The following is a 20371-nucleotide window of genomic DNA, read 5'->3' as shown; positions in this document are numbered from 1 at the left end:
CAGAGGCAACATGAGGAAAAACTTCTTTTTAATGAAGAGTGGTTAGGACCTGGAATGCACTGCCTGAGAACATGGTGGAGGCAGATTCAATGATGGCTTTCAAATGAAAATTGGATAATTATCTGAAGAGAAAAAAAATGCAGCGCTACAGGGTAAAGGCAGGGAGTGCAACTAGCTGAGTTGCTCTTGCAGAGAGCTAGTATGGAAAAGATGGGCTGAATGGCCTCCACCTGTGCTGTAACCATTCTATGATTCTAGAACACAAGATATAGGAGCAGGAGCAGACCATATGGCCCATCGAGCCTGCTCCGCCATTCAAAATGATCATGGCTGATCTTAGTGCCAGGACATTGTTGCAGGAGTTCTTCAGGCCCAACCATCTTTAGTTGTTCCATCAATAAATTTTCCTCCATTATAAGGTCAGAAGTGGGGATGTTCGCTGATGCTTGCACAATCTTCAGCATCATTCGTGACTCCTCAGATATTGAAGCAGTCGTGCCCATATGCAGCAAGACCTGGATAACATTCAGGCTTGGACAGATAAGTGGCAAGTAACATTCGTGCCACACAAGTGCCAGGCAATGACCATTTATTTTTTATTTATTTATTTAAAGATACAACACTGAAACAGGCCCTTCGGCCCACCGAGTCTGTGCCGACCATCAACCACCCATTTATCCTAATCCTGCACTAATCCCATATTCCTACCACATCCCCACCTTCCCTATATTGCCCTACCACCTACCTATACTAGGGGCAATTTTATAATGGCCAATTTACCTACCAACCTGCAAGTCTTTGGCTGTGGCAGGAAACTGGAGCAACTGGCGAAAACCCACACAAACACAGGGAGAACTTGCAAACTCCGCACAGGCAGTACCCAGAATTGAACCCGGGTCACTGGAGCTGTGAGGCTGCGGTGCTAACCACTGCACCACTGTGCTGCCCACCATCTCCAGCAAGAGATAATCTAACCATGGCCCCTTGATGTTCAATGGCATTACCATTGCTGAATCTCCCACGATTACCATCCTGGTGCTACCATTGACCAGAAACTGAACTGGACCAGCCACATAAACAGTGTGGCTACAAGAGCAGATCAGAGGCTGGGAGTCCTGCGATGTATAACTCACCTTCTGCCCACCTCCTGCCTCCACAAAGCCTGTCCACCATCTACAAGGCACCAATCAGTAGTGTGATGGAATAGTCTCCACTTGCCTGGATGGGTATAGCTCCAACAAGACTCAAGAAGGTCAACAAGATCCAGGACAAAGCAGCCCGCTTGTTGGAACCCCATGCACCATCTTAAACATTCACTTCCTCCACCACCAACACACATTGGCAGCGGTGTGTACCATCTACAAGATGCGCTGAAGCAACTTGCCAAAGCTTATTCAACAGCACCTTCCAAACCTGAGACCTCTATCACATAGGAGGACAAGGGCAGCAGATGCATGGGAACACCACCACCTGCAAGCTCCTCCAAGTCACACACCATCCTGACTTGGAACTATATCTCCATTCCTTCACTGTCACTGGGTCAAAATCCTGGAACTCCCTTCCTAACAGCACTGTGGGTGTACCTACCCTACATGGACTGCAGTGGTTCAAGAAGGCAGCTCACCTCCATCTTCTCAAAGGCAATTAGGGATGGACATAAATGTGGGCCTTGTCAGTGATATTCACATGAACAAATAAAAAAAACCCCAGAAAATTCAGAAATTCATGAAAGACAGACAATCTGGAAACATCGACTTTATTAATTTTATTATTAGTACAGTGGGTCAGTTACTGTCCTTTTCCACTCTTGGAATGGGCGGGGCAGTGGGTCAGACACTGTCCTTTCCCCCTCCGGGACTGGGTGCGGCAGTGGGTCAGACACTGTCCTTTCCCCCTCTGTGACCGGGTGGGGCAGCGGGTCAGACACTGTCCTTTCCCCCTCCGGGACTGGGTGCGGCAGTGGGTCAGACACTGTCCTTTCCCCCTCTGTGGCGGGTGGGGCAGTGGGTCAGACACTCTCCTTTCCCCCTCTGGGACTGGGTGGGGCAGTGGGTCAGACACTGTCCTTTCCTCCTCTGGGACTGGGTGGGGCAGTGGGTCAGACACTGTCCTTTCCTCCTCTGTGACTGGGTGGGGCAGTGGGTCAGACACTGTCCTTTCCCCCTCTGGGACCAGGTTGGGCAGCGGGTCAGACACTCTCCTTTACCCCTCTGGGACTGGGTGGGGCAGTGGGTCAGACACTGTCCTTTCCCCCGCTGGGACTGGGTGGGGCAGTGGGTCAGACACTGTCCTTGCCCCCCTCTGGGCCAGGTTGGGCATAGGGTCAGACACTGTCCTTTCCCCCTCTGGGACTGGGTGGGGCAGTGGGTCAGACACTGTCCTTTCCCCCTCTGGGACTGGGTGGGCAGTGGGTCAGACAGTGTCCTTTCCCCCTCTGGGACTGGGTGGGCACTGGGCCAGACACTGTCCTTTCCTCCTCTGCGAATGGGTGGGGCAGCGGGTCAGACACTGTCCTTTCCCCCTCTGGGACCGGGTGGGGCAGTAGGTCAGACACTGTCCTTTCCCCCTCTGGGTCCGGGTGGGGCAGTGGGTCAGACACTGTCCTTTCCCCCTCTGGGACTGTGTGGGGCAGTGGGTCAGACACTGTCCTTTCCCCCTCTGGGACTGGGTGGGGCAGTGGGTCAGACACTGTCCTTTCCACCTCTGGGACTGGGTGGGCAGTGGGTCAGACACTGTCCTTTCCCCCTCTGGGACTGGGTGGGCAGTGGGTCAGACATTGGCCTTTCCTCCTCTGGGACTGGGTGGGCAGTGGGTCAGACATTGGCCTTTCCTCCTCTGGGACTGGGTGGGCCAGTGGGTCAGACACTGTCCTTTCCCTCTCTGGGACTGGGTGGGACAGTGGGTCAGATACTGTCCTTTCCCCCTCTGGGACTAGGTTGGGCAGTGGGTCAGACACTCTCCTTTACCCCTCTGGGACTGGGTGGGGCAGAAATTTAGATTATGCCCTTTTTTGCAATTGGTGAAATCGGAGAATCATCCAATTATATCCTTTCTGGCAACAATTGTGCAGTATATATTTTCAAGCCAGTGGTCATCTGAAGAGTAGAATATTCAGATGGAGGAAGGAATGGAGGGATAAGAAGTTAGAGGCATTGAAAGAGATAATATTTTGTCAACCTTTTGTTGGCTTGTCCTCCATCTTGCACTTGCTTAGCTCCCAGTCAGATTTCAGTCATGTGTTTCGGAGTGGTTGCTTCTGGAAAATGTCTTCTGTGAATGAATTCCATCATGCTTGATGTGTTGTAGGGCCATGTTTTTTCTGAATTGCTCCCCGCTCTGTTGCCCAATGAGCTGCTTCACCATTGACGGGACACCTCTGCAGCCCTGCTGAGCGTAGAGTTTTTGCCTGGTTCTGTAGTAGCTAATCATATTGGCCATCATCTCCACATGGGGATCATGAGGGTAGAAGCCATTTTGGTCCATCAGCTGGTGGATGCACTGGACCACGTGGGCCCTCTCCAGAGGGCACAGTGGGATGATCGCTGGCGCCTGCCACACGGGGTGTCGCTGCTTAAAGAGCTGCGCGAGCTGCACGCTGAGCCTCTGGATGCGGGCCGTCGCTTTGTGGGTGAAGCTGCAACGGATAGACTGCATGATCAACTCCTGCCCGATGTTGCTGATGAAGATGTAGACGGCATTGGTGTGGTTGGAGTGCAGGAGGTCCCCGATGAAGCTCAGGAGCTCCAGGGGCGCCAGCTCCATATCGTCGAAGAGGAAGACCGGGATCCGCTCGTCCTGAAGAGCTCTGGAAAAGATGGCCGAGATGTGGGTGGCCAGCTGGTCCTGGGAATAGTGATTGGAATGGCCTCCCAGCTGTTGGTATTTCATGGAGCGCTGGAGGACGAGGTGAGGCCCAATTTCAAACTTGAAGTGCTTGGCAATCAGTCTCCCCAAATGGCTCTTGCCGACTCCAGCAGGGCCATTGATGGACAAGAAGAGGGGCTTTGCATGAATGTACGTGGCAAAGTAACTCCTCATTAGCTTGGCAAGCTTATTAAGGGCCAACGTCTGACCAAGAATGTCCCGGTACAGAGTCTTCTCAAGTTGGTCAATGTTGTAGATCATGAGATTGTCGTCGAGATTCTCATAGGCGTTGTAGAACTGCACACCCACAATGAAAATGAACAGATAGAGGAGGCACATAGCTTTCGTTTCTGTGTCAAAGGACCACCACAGCTTCTTCCGGAGTGGCTTCTTCCTGCCAGCCAACTTCCTGGACGTGCCTCTCCTCTTAAAGGGAGGGTGACGATTGGCGGCCACCACGTGACCTCTCGTCGAGCGGTCAGGCGCCACCTTCCAGAGGCATTTGCCTCGCAGCGCTCGGTTGACCAGCCGTACCTTCATCGTTGCTTTGGCCAGCCGATAACGGGGGGTCTTTCTCGCCTCAGGCTCTTCCATTCTGGGATGCTCTCCTGACAGTGAGAACCAAACCGAGATGTCTTCTGCTGAGTCTAGATCTGTGCCTGGGTTGGCGGGGGTGGAGCCAGGGGTGGGGTGGGGGGTGGGTGCGGGGTGTGGGGTGTGAAGGAGGTGGGGGGAAGAGAAGTGGGAAAGAGAAAGGGGCCAGTAGGGGGAAATAAAGAGAAATGAAGAAAGATTTATCAAGGATGGGTTGATTGAATGGAAATATAATGATGAGGTACATAAGTACATAAGAAATAGGAGCAGGAGCAGGGCATTCAGCCCCAGCTCGAGACTGCTCAGACATTGAATAAAACCATGGCTGATCTTCTATCTCAACTCCAATTTTCCACCCACTTCCCAAATCCCTTGATTCCCTGACCAACATGTATCAATCTCAGCCTTGAATATACTCAGTGACTGAGCATCCACGGCTCTCTGGGGTCGAGAATTCCAAAGATTAACAACCCTCTGAGTGAAGAAATCTCTCATCACCTCTGTCCTAAATGGCCACCCCTTATTCTGAGACTGTAACCCTTTGTTCTAGACTCTCAGCATCTACTCTGTTGAGTCCAAATTTGGACTCAAGTTGACTCGTGCATGAATTGCAGAAAAGTAGTATGCAGGTGCAGAAGGTAATAAGGAAGGTAAATGGAATTTTGGCATTTATTGCTAAGGGAATAGAGTATAAAAATAGGGAAGTGTTGCTGCAACTGTACAAGGCAGTAGTGAGACTGCACCTGGAGTATTGCATACAGTTTTGGTCCCCTTACTTGAGGAGGGATGTAGTTGCATTGGAGGCAGTTCAGAGGAGGTTCACGAGATTGATTCCAGAGATGAGGGGTTTGTCTTATGAAGAGAGATTGAGCAGTTTAGGCCTTTACTGTCTAGCATTTAGAAGAATGAGAGGAGATCTAATTGAGGTATATAAGATGACTAAGGGGATTGACAAAGCAGAAGTAGAGAGGATGCTTCCTCTGGTGCGGCAATCTAGAACAAGAGGTCATAGTTTTAGGATAAGGGGTAGCAGATTTGAAACAGAGATGAGAAGAAATTACTTCTCTCAAAGGGTCGCGAATCTGTGGAATTCACTACCCAGAGTGCGGTGGATGCCGGGACATTGAGTAAATTTAAGCAGGAGATAGATTTTTAATTAGCAATGGGTTGAAGGGTTATGGAGAACGGGCAGGAAAGTGGAGTTGAAGCCGACATGAGATCAGCCATGATCGTACTGAATGGCGGAGCAAGCTCGAGGGGCTGAATTGCCTACTCCTGCTCCTAGTTCTTATATTCTTATGTCCTCCAGGAATGTTTTACGTTTCAATGCGATAACCTCTTACTCTTCTGAACTCCAGAATATATAAGCCAGTTCTACTCAACCGCTCCTCATCCCAGGAATCAATCTCGTGAACCTTCTTTGCACTTCCTCTAAGGCAAGTATATCCTTCCTTAGGTAAGGAGACCAATACTGTACACAGTACTCCAGCTGTGGCCTTACCTGTATAAACGCAGCAAGACGTCCTTACTCTTGTATTCCAACTCCCTTGGAGCAAAGACCAATATACCATTTGCCTTCCTAATTGCTGGCTTGCCTAGGCCAGAATTTCCAGAGGCTTCCCCCCTGCCATCAGAAGTGCAGGAGGATGGGACATTTGGTTGCCATTCTTGCTCCTGCCCTTACATCGTTCCCCCCTCCCCCAACCCCATAAATCCCACAGATGGGGCACAAGCATAAAGGGGGCAGGTGCCCACTCCACATAGGGTAACCCTTGGGCATTAGTCCAGGGAGGGCCATGAATTGTGAAAGGCAAGGGGGAATTGGAGGGAACTGACTGTTTCAACCACATTTTCTTGTTGGAACCGCAGGAACTTCTTTGCACCCATTCACTTTATGATCTGTTGCCACTGGCAGCCTGGCATTAGGCCCTCAGACCATATCATTTGCAGTAATGCCGCCTGCCCCATGACTCTTGGCCCTGGTAAAGGTGAAAACGGTAAGGGGACATCATTCCACTAGTCCCTCCTGTATCAGAGAAGCATTCGGAAGAGGAGGAGGCCATTCAGTACCCCGGGCCTGTTCCACCGTTCAATCAGATCATGCCTGACCTGTACCTCGGTTGGCTTTAGCTCCATATCTCCTGATATTCTGACCTAACAAAAGTCTAATTAGTCTTGCAAGCTCCAACTGTCTGCCAGGATCCACAGCCTGTTTGGAGGAGAGAGTTCCTGATTTCTAACAGCCTTTGCGGGAAAACGTGATTCCTGACATCACCCATGAACCATGGTCAGGTTCGAATCTTGAGATTATGTCCCCTCGTTCTTGACTTGCCTCCACCCCCCGTAGACCACCCCCCAATCCCCCCCCCCCCCACCTTCACAGGAAATATTCTGTCTGTATCTACCCTATCGACTCCTTTTTAAACTCCTCGATCAGACCATCCTTTAATCTTCAAAACTCAAGGGAGTCTATGCAACTTGTCCTCACAACTCAATGCTCTAATACCCACTACCACTCTGATTCAATGAATTTCCACCCCACCAACCCCCCTGCAAAAAAAAAACGCATGGTGAATTTGAAGAAGCAGGTCCTGCTCCACATTCCACCCCTTCTCCCTCATCCGATTGTGTTCCATATTCCACCCTCCCAAATCTCGGAAATTTCAGGGCCAGAAAGTCCAGATTCAAGAGTCCAACTCCAGAGACTTGAACATAAAATCTCGGCTAATAGTCCCAGTGCCAAACTGAGGGAACGCCGTGCCATCGGATGTGCCGGCTTTCGGGTGAGACGTTAAACCCAGGTGCCCGTCTGCCTCTGCATTGGATGTCAAATACTTCAAGGCCACTATTTCAAAGAAGAGCATGGGGGACATTTCCTCGGTGCCCTTGGCCAATATTTATCCCCACAACCAGCATCACCCAAACAGATGACCTGGTCATTATCACATTACTGTTTGTGGGAGCCTGCTGTGTGCAAATCGGCTGCCGGGCTTTCTACATTACAACAGCAATAACACTTCAGAAAAGTATCTCATTTGCTGTCAAATTGCTTTGAGATGTCCTGAGGCCACGAAAGGTAAAGAATAACCGTAAGCTTTTCCTTTACAGCTCTCACCTTCACACGATGTGTCGGCAGCCTAGACGTAGTCACCTCTCTCTCTGCAGCCCCGGTGAAAGCTTGTGCTCCCAAGCGTAGCCTCGCCGTTCCTGGGCTATCTTGTCCTTCTGGTTGTCAAGTTACTGTTCTGAGCTCTTGCTGGTACCTGCCCCAACACGCCAGGGTGTGAGTTGTATCTGCCACTGTGCAGTCTTCTCTAAGAGCACTGACTCGCCCTGGGAGTGGTGGGTTATCAGGTAACTGCAGAACGGCCTTCAGCAAACCGAGCACATTTTCTGGGTTACTGGCTGCAGCAGCAAACGGTCCACAGGTCCGCGCAGCAACTGATGTGCCTCTCGGAAGATCAAAGGAGCTGCCTTGTTCACAGCAGTGAAGCTTCGCTCAGCCATTTATCACCAAGTTGCTGGTTGCACTTTCAGGAAGTGGCTAACTGAATAGGGAAGGCTCTCTGCCAGAATTTAACTCTTCCCCCTCAACAATTGGTGCGATTTCCCTTTCCTCAGCTGGTTGCCTGAGATGGCGCGCTTTGCCGCTCTCGGCTGCCCTGCTAGCTGCCAGTTCCCTGCCCTTGAGGTTTCTGACTCCTGCAGGTGCACTGTGTTGCTGGAAAAGCCTTCGCTCGTTCCCCCAGGTGTCCTACTCTTCGAGTACGAGCCGAGAAGCTAAGGTCAGCTCCTATTTTCCATCGAGGAGGGGGTGGGGCTGGGGAAAATGAGACACCAACAGCGACAACTTTCATTTATATAGCACCTTCAACGCAGTAAAACCTCCCAAGGCACGTCACACGAGCGATTATCAAAAGAAACTTGACACCGAGCCACATAAGGACAGGTGACCAAAAGCTTGGTCAAAGAGGTAGCTTTTCAGGAGCGTCTTAAAGGAGGAGAGCGAGGTAGAGAGGTTGAGAGATGTAGGGAGGGAATGCTAGAGCTTAGGGCCCAGGTAGCTGAAGGCAAGGCCACCATTTGGAGGGGTAGCCGGGGTTGGGGGTGGTGGGGGGGGGGGGGGGGGGGGTGGGGTCAGTTAAAATCTGGGTTGAGCAGAAGGCCAGATTTGAAGGAGCTTAGAGATCGCAGAGGGCTGCAGGGCTGGAGGAGGTTACAGCTATAGGGAGAGGTTGAGGGCCTGGACGGGCTGTTTGGCCTGCCCAGTTTCTTGTGTTATTACTTTCTTGTTCCTGTGCCTATCCAGCTTCCCCTTAAATGCAACTCTGCTCTTCACCTCAACTACACCTTGTGGTAGCGAGTTCTGCATTCTCACCACTCTCTGTGGGCCAATCGGGTGTGGGGTGAAAGGTTTACCAGTAATACAAGGAGTCTGCCTGAGACAGAAAGTTCAGGGAAAGGAAGTAAAAGAAAGAGGCTGGCTGGGGGAGGGGAGGGGAGTGTGCAATTATTGTACGCTATTGTGCAATGTTAAGGTCTACCCTTGATGTGGTCAACTAACGGTGTCACACACCAGGGGAAGCCTCGGGCCTTCTGATCCTGAAGGCATACCACTGCACCCAGCAGTGGTTTCACACAGCTGGGCCGTCGAGTAAACTGGTTTGTCAATTTGACCAGATCATAAATTGGCTACAGCACAGAAGGAGGCCATTCGGCCTGCCATGTCCATGCTGGCTCTCTGCAAAAGCAACTCACCTCGTCCTACTGCCATGCTTAAGGCAAAGGCAAGTGACCGAGAAGTGGAATCGACTAACAAAACAACTGGAGAAGGAGGAACAGGAAGGTCAGAAAAGAGACTGAAAAGCATTCAAAGAGGGAAAGGAATTCTTCTTTTGGGCCTCCTTATCTCGAGAGACAATGGATACGCGCCTGGAGGTGGTCAGTGGTTTGTGAAGCAGCGCCTGGAGTGGCTATAAAGGCCAATTCTGGAGTAACAGGCTCTTCCACAGGTGCTGCAGAGAAATTTGTTTGTTGGGGCTGTTGCACAGTTGGCTCTCCCCTTGCGCCTCTGTCTTTTTTCCTGCCAACTACTAAGTCTCTTCGACTCGCCACAATTTAGCCCTGTCTTTATGGCTGCCCGCCAGCTCTGGCGAATGCTGGCAACTGACTCCCACGACTTGTGATCAATGTCACACGATTTCATGTCGCGTTTGCAGACGTCTTTATAACGGAGACATGGACGGCCGGTGGGTCTGATACCAGTGGCGAGCTCGCTGTACAATGTGTCTTTGGGGATCCTGCCATCTTCCATGCGGCTCACATGGCCAAGCCATCTCAAGCGCCGCTGACTCAGTAGTGTGTATAAGCTGGGGATGTTGGCCGCTTCAAGGACTTCTGTGTTGGAGATATAGTCCTGCCACCTGATGCCAAGTATTCTCCGAAGGCAGCGAAGATGGAATGAATTGAGACGTCGCTCTTGGCTGGCATACGTTGTCCAGGCCTCGCTGCCGTAGAGCAAGGTACTGAGGACACAGGCCTGATACACTCGGACTTTTGTGTTCCGTGTCAGTGCGCCATTTTCCCACACTCTCTTGGCCAGTCTGAACATAGCAGTGGAAGCCTTACCCATGTCAATGATGGTGCATTAAAGAACTGTACCTAGAGAGTCAGTGGGTGGATAACAGTAGAGTAAGTGAAGCCTGGAGGGAGGGAGTGTACAGCCAGAAGCAACAGGTAGAAAAGGCTGAGAGAGAAATTGAAGATGGGAAAGCAGCAAACATAATATGGATTCAGGATGGTGAAGGGAATTCTGATGTCCAACAGGGAGTGGTTAGTGACATACCAGAGGCTGGTTAAAAGGAAGAAAAGAAGAAAGTTAAAAAGACCCACAGCAAAAGTTAAAATGCTGCGAGAAAGGAGAAGGAAACTGCAGTGCGTGGGGGGAAGCTTCCTAATCTGCATGAAAGTGTTTTTTTCAGTTTGTGGGACAGTGTGTGTGTGTGATACGTGATTCTTTTGTTTGAATGTCTGCACATGTCAGCTTCACTGTTCTCTGTGGACGGAACGAAAAGTTGTTTAACCCTTTGTGGTCTTGTGTTGGAAGTTGTTCTATGTTTGTTGCATGTGCAATACGTTGTATACATTTGTATTATTGGTGAGGCTTTAAACCATTTCAAACTTTAAGCTTTTTCCGAGGGCTGGAGATATGCGGATGGTACAAAAAGAATTAGCACTTTAAGTTTATAAATCATTACAGAGGTCCATATTTCTAGGGGGCAGAAAAATATGAAAGTTCGAATTTGATTATTGAGTGTGTCCATGTCAATTTAAGATCGTGCACTCAGAATCGGAATTGGGATTTAAAACAATAACTTTTGATTAAAGTTTACTTGTAGATCTGTGATAAGGAGAAATGTTCAGTGAAAAGTTAAAAATTATTATCCAAAAATATATTTCATTCATAAAATTTGTAAAAATACATAACAGTTCAAATTTGACATTACATAAAGTGCAGTACAGATAACTTTATTTCAATACATTACGAGCTGCCTCACTACACTTGCCATTACTGGTTATCTTTACAATGTACATTTACATTTCACATCGAACATTCTCTGGTGCACACAGCCCAAGGGGTTTTACACAGGTTGCAGCCCCTCGCTTCGCTATGGTGGGAGGACCTTACACAGTGACCTTTCCCCATTGAGCCTTTGCTACGCCTGCCCCAAGCTTTAGTGCGTCCCTCAGCACGTAGTCCTGGACCTTGAAATGTGCCAGTCTGCAACACTTGGTCGTGGACAGCTCTTCGCACTTGAAGACCAGCAAGTTTCAGGCAGAACAAAGAGCGTCTTTCACTGAGTTGATGTTCCTCCAGCAGCAGTTGATGTTTATCTCGGTGTGCGTCCCTGGGAACAACCCATAGAACACTGAGCCCTGTGTTACAGAGCTACTCGGGATGAAGCTCGACAAGAACCACTGCATCTCTTTCCAGACCTGCTTTGCAAAGACACATTCCAGAAGGAGGTGGACGATGGTCTCTTCCCCACCACAGCCACCTCGAGGGCAGCGTGCGGAGGGTGTGAGACTTCGGGTGTGCAGGCAGGATCTGATGGGGAGACCCCTTCTCACCACCAGCCAAGCTACGTCTTGGTGCTTGTTTGAAAGTTCTGGTGATGATGCATTGTGCCAATTGACTTTGGCAGTCTGCTCGGGCAACCACAGGATCCACCATGTTCTATTCCCATAGGGCCTCGATGACATTCCCTGCGGACCACTGCCTGATGGACTGGTGGTCAAAGGTGTTTTTCCGCACAAACTTTTCCATGAAGGATAGGTGATACAGCACGGTGCAACTGGATGAAGCATTCCACGGCAATGTGACCAGATCCATCCTTTGCAACACCGGGGACAGATGGAACCTCAGCACGTAATGATACTTGATGTTTGTGCACCAGGGCTCTACTCACAGCTTGAAACAGCTGCACACAAAGGTGGCCATCAGGATGAGGGGGATGTAGGGTAAGTTTTTCCCCCTTTATCCAGAGGTTTAAGCATCGCATCCCATGGACGTGGTCCATTTTCAATCTCCAGATAAAGCGGAAAATGGCTCGGGTGACCGCCACAGCGCAGGAGTGGCATACCTGCGCCACATACAGCAACATCGAAAGCGCCTCGCACCTAATGACCAGGTTCTCACCCGCAATGGAGAGGGAGTGTCGCTCCCACATACATGTCCAGTTTATATTTCACCATAGCTACTCGCTTCTTCCAGGTTTTGGTGCCGCCCAGCCGTTCTGAGCCATATCCCCAGCACCTTCAGGCAGTCTGACCTGACGGTGAAGAGAACAAACGATTGGTCGGTCCAGTTCTCAAAGAACATGGCCTCACTCTTGCCGCCATTTACTCTGACTCCTGAGGCCACTTCGAACTGGTCGTAGATGCTCATCAGCCTGAGAATGGACAGCGGATCTGAGCAGAAGATGGCGACATCGTCAATGTACAGGGAGGCTTTGACCTGAGTGCCTCCACTGCCTGGGATTGTAACCCCTCTTATGCCCACATCCTTCCTGATGGAATCGGCAAAGGGTTCAATACAGCCAACGAATAAGACAGGGGAGAGAGGACAGCCCTGTCTGCCTCCAGATTTAATCGTAAAACTTTCTGATTCCCACCCATTGATTGATACTGCAAATTGGGAATTGGATTATTATCTAAAAAGGAAGAATGTGCAGGGCTGTAGGGGAGTGGCACAGGTGAAGTGCTTCGTCAGAGAGCCAGAACAGACACGATGGGCTGAATGGCTGCCTTCTGTGCTGTGACCATTCTATGATTCAATGATACTGACGTTTGTGTCGAGCAAATTGCAAATTCCCTCCCCAAACCCCATTTTGGAGAGCATGTCCAGCATGAAGGTGTGTGATATTCTGTCAAAGGCCTTCTCTTAGTCAAAGGCCTTCTCTTAGTCCAAGCTGATGAGGCAGGTGTCCAGCCCCCTGTCCCGCATGTAGGCGATCCTATCCCTGAGTAGCGCGAGATCTTCCTGCTGGGTACAGTACAGGTCTGGTCAGGGTGGGATCAGCAGTAAGGAGAAATGTTCAGTGAAAAGTTAAAATGTGGGAGTTGTAAGCATGGTCTAAAAGGGATGTGGAATTCGTGTTGGGATGCTGAAATGTTGGGCCTCAGTGCTCCCTTCACCCTTTTTCATTATTTTATTACACCTTTCCCAAATAAAGTTTTGGATGAGGTTTGGAAAAGGACAGAAACTGCGAGTTTGAGATTTTGAGTACACAATGGGATAATATGGATAACGTCAGGAGTTGGAGACTGATTTAAGTGATGAAAAAGATAAGTTAATTTATGATGGAAGAAAGGAGAAATGGGAAACAAAATCTGTTTTGTTTAACCGTTATGGGCTGCAAGGTTGGAGTGTTGTGTCTTTGGACATGGCTGGAGCTTACAGGCTGTGGGAATCTCCGTCCTCTTTAACTCTTGTCTCTAAGAAGGTTGAAGAGCTTTGTTTAATTGCGAGAGTTAACTTTTTCTTTAGTTTTGTTACAGTCATTTCGAAAGGTGCCTGAAGAAAGAACAGAAAAATGACCATTTATCTTTTCTTGTTTAAAGCACATACTTTGTGCTCTGTGTTTAGTTAATAAGCATTAGCCTGAATTCATTACTTAATTGAATTTAAATTCCACCAGCTGCCAGGGTGGGATTTGAACACATGTCTCCACAGCACAAGCCTGGGCCACTGGATTACTAGTTCAGTGACATTACCACTGCATCACTCCTAACAGCACTGCTTGTGCGCCTACATCCCAAGGACTGCAGCGGTTCAAGAAGGCAACTCACCACCACTCTCTCAAGCGTAACTAGCGATGGGCAATAAAAGCAGGCCCAGCCAGCAATGCCCACATCCCACGAACGATTAATAAAACAAGAGTTAATATGGAATTATTAAGGTTAACTGGTTAAGTCGTGAGAAGTTGAATTTCATTGAGGTCATGTGAAATTCTGGTTATTATGATAAAACATGCGGGGAATTTAAATTCCGGACTTAAAATCCACATGTATGAAAATTGGCACTTTTGAATTTTTTTAATGTTCAATTGGAGTTTGAGACATTCGAGGCGATTCTGGTTCTTTAATTGCCTTTGTTGTATTAAAAATGTTGGGTTGGAATGTTTTTTTTAAAAGGAAAGCTAAAAGTTTGGAAATAATTGGAGTTTGAATTTTAAGTTTCTAAATTGATGGATATGTTTGGACAAATTAACCCATTGGGCTCTTAAGCAGAGACACAATAGATTCTTTGTGTTTCTTTAAAGACTGCCAGGATTTCAGTTCCAAATAAATACTGTAGCAAGTGATAAGATCTTATCTGCAGACATTCAATGTTACAGCTCGGTGACAATTTGAACTAAAGGCTTTGCCTTTCAGATAGTTGGCTTTAACCTGTTTAGGGTGTTTTGCATCTTTGGGGATAAAGAGATCATGAAAGGGAGATATTAATTATTCGAGTTCTGTCTTTAATGTAAGAACCACTGAGACGAGTTATCGTTGTTTTTGAGATTGGAATCGATACAATAGATTGATTGAGTTGCTATTTCAAACGGAAGTTTAAAGGGAGGTTTAACGTTTCATTAAAAGGAACAAATGCAAAGCAGTCGAGATGGCTCCCGAGCAGCAAGGAATAAACTTTCTTTCGGGGAGAAATAAACTGGAGATTGACAAAAGCACTAGAATTTCGGTTAATTTTGAAATGAGAAAATGTCAGGCACAATATAAGGGTTATTTTTGAGAAATGAAAGATTTACTAAAATAAAGGAGAGACAAACAAAATGTCTTAACGCCTGACGTCAAGTGGAAACATTTGATTTCTGCTTTAAAGACATTATGAGGATGTTTTATTGAACGGTAAAGTTTCTCCAGGGTCAACCAAAGGGCTGATAATGAACCCCATTCGAAAGGTTCTATGTCGCGATATTCATCGTAAAGTTAATTTTAAATTTAACAGGGTTAGGGATGCCGGAATAGTGTAAACCTAAAGCTGTGCAATTGTATGAAAGATTGATGCACAAATTGACTGAGGAATTTTGGGGAAGAAAGAGTGATGCACTAGCAGAGACAAATCGGGATGCTCCGTACCACGATGACTTCCAGGATCATCCTGTGTTTAATGATGCTTCTGAATTGAATGACTTTGAGTTAATCAAGAACACTGAGGAAAACAACATTGAGGGGAGGTGGGTCAGAAGACAGTGTAACTTGTTGAATGATGTTGCCACTATGTTCAACATTGGTACTTCCCTAGTTAATACCCTGGATTTAGTCGCTTGAGAAAGCTCAATAAAGATGGTCAGAAGCTGCTTAAGGAATCTTTTGAACAGAATGAATACTTTAGAATAGGCAGAATTGCAGGAGGGTCAAGTCATACATCTATCGGATCTCGTATCTCATGCTAAAACAATCTGATGTTAAAGGAAAATCATAATGCTTCCAAAGAGGTTGCGCAAAATGATGTGTGTGTAATGTATAGATCTTGATTGGTGGAACGAGCCAGGGAAAAACTGCAACAAAGGAAGACCTCCTTCATGGATAACTAATCAACATTTGAGGGCTATGTCCACCTACCAATTCAATTTGACGATGTGCCAGATCAGGAGATTATTACAGGTAAAACATGGATGCAATTGGCTGGAACAGGAGGGTTCCCTGCTGGGACTGGTGTTGAATTATCCTGTCCTGCATAGGAGTGCAGATCCTAGTCCTTTGTTTTACGTGGAAAACATAAGGGTACATAGGGTGGCACAGTGGCGCAGTGGTTAGCACCGCAGCCTCACAGCTCCAGCGACCCGGGTTCAGTTCTGGGTACTGCCTGTGTGGAGTTTGCAAGTTCTCCCTGTGACTGTGTGGGTTTCTGCTGGGTGCTCTGGTTTCCTCCCACAGCCAAAGACTTACAGGTTGATAGGTAAATTGGCCATTATAAATTGCCCCTAGTGTAGGTAAGTGGTAGGAGAATGGTGGGGATGTGGTGGGGAATATGGGATTAATGTAGGATTAGTATAAATGGGTGGTTGTTGGTTGGCACAGACTTGGTAGGTCGAAGGGCCTGTATCTCTTAAAAAAATAAAATGGGGAAACATTTAGTGGAATGTGATGAACCCCCAGGGTATGTGACCCATGTGGATGGGATTACATGGGTGGTCCTAGACCTTACAGGGTGTAGTCAAGTCTGGGACATGTCCATCTGCCTCATGACCAAGCTGAGCTTGTGGGTTTAATTGGGATCACATATGGATTATCTCCCATATTCTCGTCATTGTTCAAAGGTGATTGTGTTGTACTTTGTAATGATAACCTGTCATGTCAACAGGTGACATAGGCAGTGAGAAAAGATGAAACTACTACAGAAGGTGCAAGGCAAGGATGAGGATACCGCAGGATAAATGATTGGAGTCTGTAATTTTTGGGGTGCCCAGCCACATTGAGGGGGGACTGTAATATTATCTTTAATCAAAATCTGTGGTTGAGTTTTGCGAGGCTAGCCAAGCCAAAAGCATCAATAGTTTCAATGAAATACAGGAAGCTAAGCTGTTCACAGGAGTACAGAAAACTGGCCAATTCTGACCAGCCTGTGTTGTGAAGACTAAAACAGATTTCAGAGCTAAAGTAGATATCATAGTTTGAACAAAGAATTAGATGCCTCATTGGACAATTGTAGCTTAAGGTGCATTTTGACAGGTCAGTATTATCTTGTCAATGAAACAAACTGCCCACCTTGAAAAGAAAGGTATAAAAATCATGGCAAATAGTGCTGCGGTGCGTAGGTCAAGCAGTTGCTAAAGAGTACGATCAACGGGAAGTGACCACTCGCTGGGAGATCATATGTATAAATCCTTGTAACATATTTGTGATCAACGGGTGTATTGCAAACAGATGAATTGCAAATGGGTGTTTTGTATTGTTAACTGGCAGTCCTACTAATCCTTGAAAAGACATCAGTTTTAAATTTGGACTTTGGGTGTTGTCTCATTATTTCACATAAAACTCAAATTCTAACAGTAGAGTAAACTGTCAAGGGATAGAAAGTTACATCTTACAGAAAATATCTAAGGAAGATGAGGAATTTGTAATAGTGTCCGATCCACTGCCCCAACCCAGTCCCAGAGGGGGAGAGGACAGTGTCCGACCCACTGTCCCAACCCAGTCCCAGAGGGGGAGAGGACAGTGTCCGACCCACTGCCCCAACCCAAACCCAGAGGGGGAGAGGACAGTGTCTGACCCACTGCCCCAACCCAGTCCCAGAGGGGGAGAGGACAGTGTCTGTCTCACCCAGTAACAGAGCAAGAGAGGAACGAACGTTTGGCAAGAAAGTGGAAGGCTTCAAGATTTCATCCGTTGCTTTCAAAGAAACTAAATCTTATCATTCGCTAACTGTTGACAAATTCAGCAAATTGGCTTGGGTTGACTCCAAGCGACCAGCAGTGAGTGCAGTGCAAAGCTGCTTTGCGATGTTTTTACAAGTCATCATTCAGCAGGCTGGCACAGCAAATTGCCTGTGTGCGTAAACAACATTTGGCATGAGAGCAAATCTCCCTGAGGTCCCAGGCTTAATAACCGAAGCTGTACATGTCCTGCCAGTTTTCATACTCATTTGGCCTCCGAACAGTGTTTGTTGAAACAAGGCCTTTCAGCACATTGTCTCTTAAGAACTGAAGCACTCCTTTGTGCAATGGAAGAGTTCGATCAGTTGCTTGCAAAACCACAGAAGAATCTGTGGTAATAAAAACAAGAAATGCTGGAACCACTCAGCAGGTCTGGCAGCATCTGTGGAAAGAGAAGCAGAGTTAACGTTTCGGGTCAGTGACCCTTCATCGGAACAGAATCTGTGGTGATTGGAGGTGGGATGGGGGAGAGGGGGGGGAATGTTGTTTACTTTTTTTTGTTCATGGGATGTGGGCGTCGCTGGCCAGGCCAGCATTTGTTTGCCATCCCTAATTGCCCTTGAGAAGGTGGTGGTGAGCTGTCTTCTTAACCCGCTGCAGTCCATGTGGTGTAGGTACACCTACAGTGCTGTTAGGGAGGGAGTTCCAGGATTTGACCCAGCAGCAGTGAAGGAATGACAATATAGTTCCAAGTCTGGATGGTGTGTGGCTTGGATGGGAACTTGCAGATGGTGGTGTTCCCATGCATCTGCTGCCCTTGTCCTTCTAATTGGTAAAGGTCGCGGGTTTGGAAGGTGCTGTCGAAGGAGCCTTGGTGCATTACTGCAGTGCATCTTGTAGATGGTACACACTGCTGCTACGGTGCGTCGGTGGTGGAGGGAGTGAATGTTTGTGGATGGGGTGCCAATCAAGCAGGATGCTTTGTCCTGGATGGTGTTGAGCTTCTTGATTGTTGTTGGAGCTGCACTCATCCAGGCAAGTGGAGAGTATTCCATCACACTCCTGACTTGTGCCTTGTAGATGGTGGACAGGCTTTGGGGAGTCAGGAGGTGAGTTACGCACCACAGGATTCCTAGCCTCTGACCTGCTCTTGTAGCCTTGGTATTTATATGGCTACTTCAGTTCCTTTGCGCTAGGTACGACTCCAATTAAAGGCCGGCTCGGGTCTGCAAACGAAACCCGACCCAAGCCTGACAGAACCACATCTGAGCCCGAGCCCGAGCCCGCGCCGGCCTGAGTCCTTCCATTTTTTCCCACGCCCGACCTGACCTAATCCGACCCGACCCGACCATCAGTGAACCTACCTTCCGTTTTTCACTTTGTTGCTGATCTGCACAAGCTTAAAATAACTGTAACAAAACCACCTTTCTAGTACAAAAATTACATTAATGTTGGAGCCACTTACCTGAGGTTGTGATAGAGTGTGTCCGACCCGGCCCGGCCCGACCCGAGCCCGAATGCTGGACCTGGAAATGCGACCTGACTTGACCCGAGCCCGACACATGTCGTCGGGTCCCGTCAGGTTCGGGTCGGGTAGACGGCCTTTAACGCCAATCAGTGGAGAGTTTCCCCCCAATTCACACTGACTCCAGTTTTGCGAGGGCTCCTTGATGCCACTCTCGGTCAAATGCTTCTTTGATGTCAAGGGCAGTCACTCTCACCTCACCTCTTGAGTTCAGCTCTTTTGTCCATGTTTGAACCAAAGGTGTAATAATGTCAGGAACTGACTGGATCTGGCGGAATCCAAACTGAGCATCACTGAGCAGCTTATTGCGAAGCAAGTGCTGCTTGATAGCACTGTCGACAACAGCTTCCATCACTTTACTGTTGATCGAGAGTAGACTGATGGGGTGGTAATTGGCCGGGTTGGATTTGTCCTGCTTTTTGTGGACAGGACATACTTGGGCAATTTTTCACATTGCCAGGTAGATGCCAGTGTTGTAGCTGTACTGGAACAGCTTGGCTAGGGGCACGGCAAGTTCTGGAGCACAGGTCTTCAGTACTATTGCTGGAATGTTGTCAGGGCCCATAACATTTGCAGTATCCAGTGCCTTCAGTCATTTCTTGATATCACGTGGAGTGAATGGAATTGACTGAAGACTGGCATCTGTGATGCTGGGGACCTTAGGAGGAGGCTGAGATGGATTATCAACTCGGCACTTCTGGCTGAAGATGGATGCAAATGCTTCAGACTTGTCTTTTTCACTGATGTGCTGGGCTCCCCCATCATTGAGGATGGGGATATTTGTGGAGCCACTTCCTCCTGTTAGTTGTTCAATTGTCCATCACCATTCATGGCTGCTTGTGGCAGGACTGCAGATCTTAGATCTGATCCTTGGTTGTGGGATCGCTTAGCCCTGTCTATCACATGCTTCTACTGGTTGGCATGCAAGTAGTCCTGTGTTGTAGCTTCACCAGGCTGACACCTCATTTTTAGGTATGCATGATGCTGCTCCTGGCATGCCCTCCTGCACTCTTTTTTGAACCAGGGTTGGTCTCCCAGCTTGATGGCAATGGTAGAGTGGAGGATATGCCAGGCCCTGAGGTTACAGATTGTGGTTGAGTACAATTCTGCTGCTGATGGCCCACAGCTCCTCATGGATGTCCAGTTTTGTGTTGCAACATCTGTTCGAAATCTATCCCATTTAGCACGGTGATAGTGCCACACAACCCGATGGTGGGTATCCTCAATGTGAAGGTGGGACTTCGTCTCCACAACTACTGTGCAGTGGTCACTCCTACCGATACTGTCATGGACAGTTGCATCTGCAGCAGGCAGATTGGTGAGGACAAGGCCAGGTATATTTTTCCCTATTGTTGGTTCCCTCACCACCTGTCACAGACCCAGTCTAGCAGCTATGTCCTTTAGGACTCGGCCAGCTTGGACAGTAGTGGTGCTATTGAGGCACTCTTGCTGATGGACATTGAAGTCCCCCATCCAGAGTACATTTTGCACCCTTGCTACCCTC

The 20371-nt window shown here is 48.2% G+C and overlaps 1 protein-coding gene across 1 annotated transcript; it reads right to left on the bottom strand.

Moving 5' to 3' along the window:
- Positions 1–1747: 1747 nt before the first annotated feature.
- On the bottom strand, positions 1748–8186 carry LOC137346229 (torsin-4A-B-like). The gene is made up of 2 exons (XM_068009662.1): positions 7574–8186; positions 1748–4523 (listed from the first exon to the last, which is right to left on the bottom strand). The coding sequence occupies exon 2, from the start codon at positions 4456–4458 to the stop codon at positions 3229–3231; it is 1230 nt and encodes a 409-aa protein (XP_067865763.1). The 5' UTR covers positions 4459–4523; positions 7574–8186; the 3' UTR covers positions 1748–3228.
- Between the last annotated feature and the right edge of the window lie 12185 nt (positions 8187–20371).

This window comes from Heterodontus francisci, chromosome 29 (genome assembly GCF_036365525.1).
Source record: "Heterodontus francisci isolate sHetFra1 chromosome 29, sHetFra1.hap1, whole genome shotgun sequence".
In the NCBI taxonomy this organism is placed as follows: Eukaryota; Metazoa; Chordata; class Chondrichthyes; order Heterodontiformes; family Heterodontidae; genus Heterodontus; species Heterodontus francisci.
The sequence above is the reverse complement of the archived record's forward strand: the minus strand, read 5'-3'. Positions and strand labels throughout refer to the sequence as shown.

What these genes read in the sequence shown, in the direction of transcription:
- LOC137346229 (XM_068009662.1), bottom strand. Translation starts at nt 4,458, where the DNA reads ATGGAAGAGCCTGAGGCGAGAAAGACCCCCCGTTATCGGCTGGCCAAA.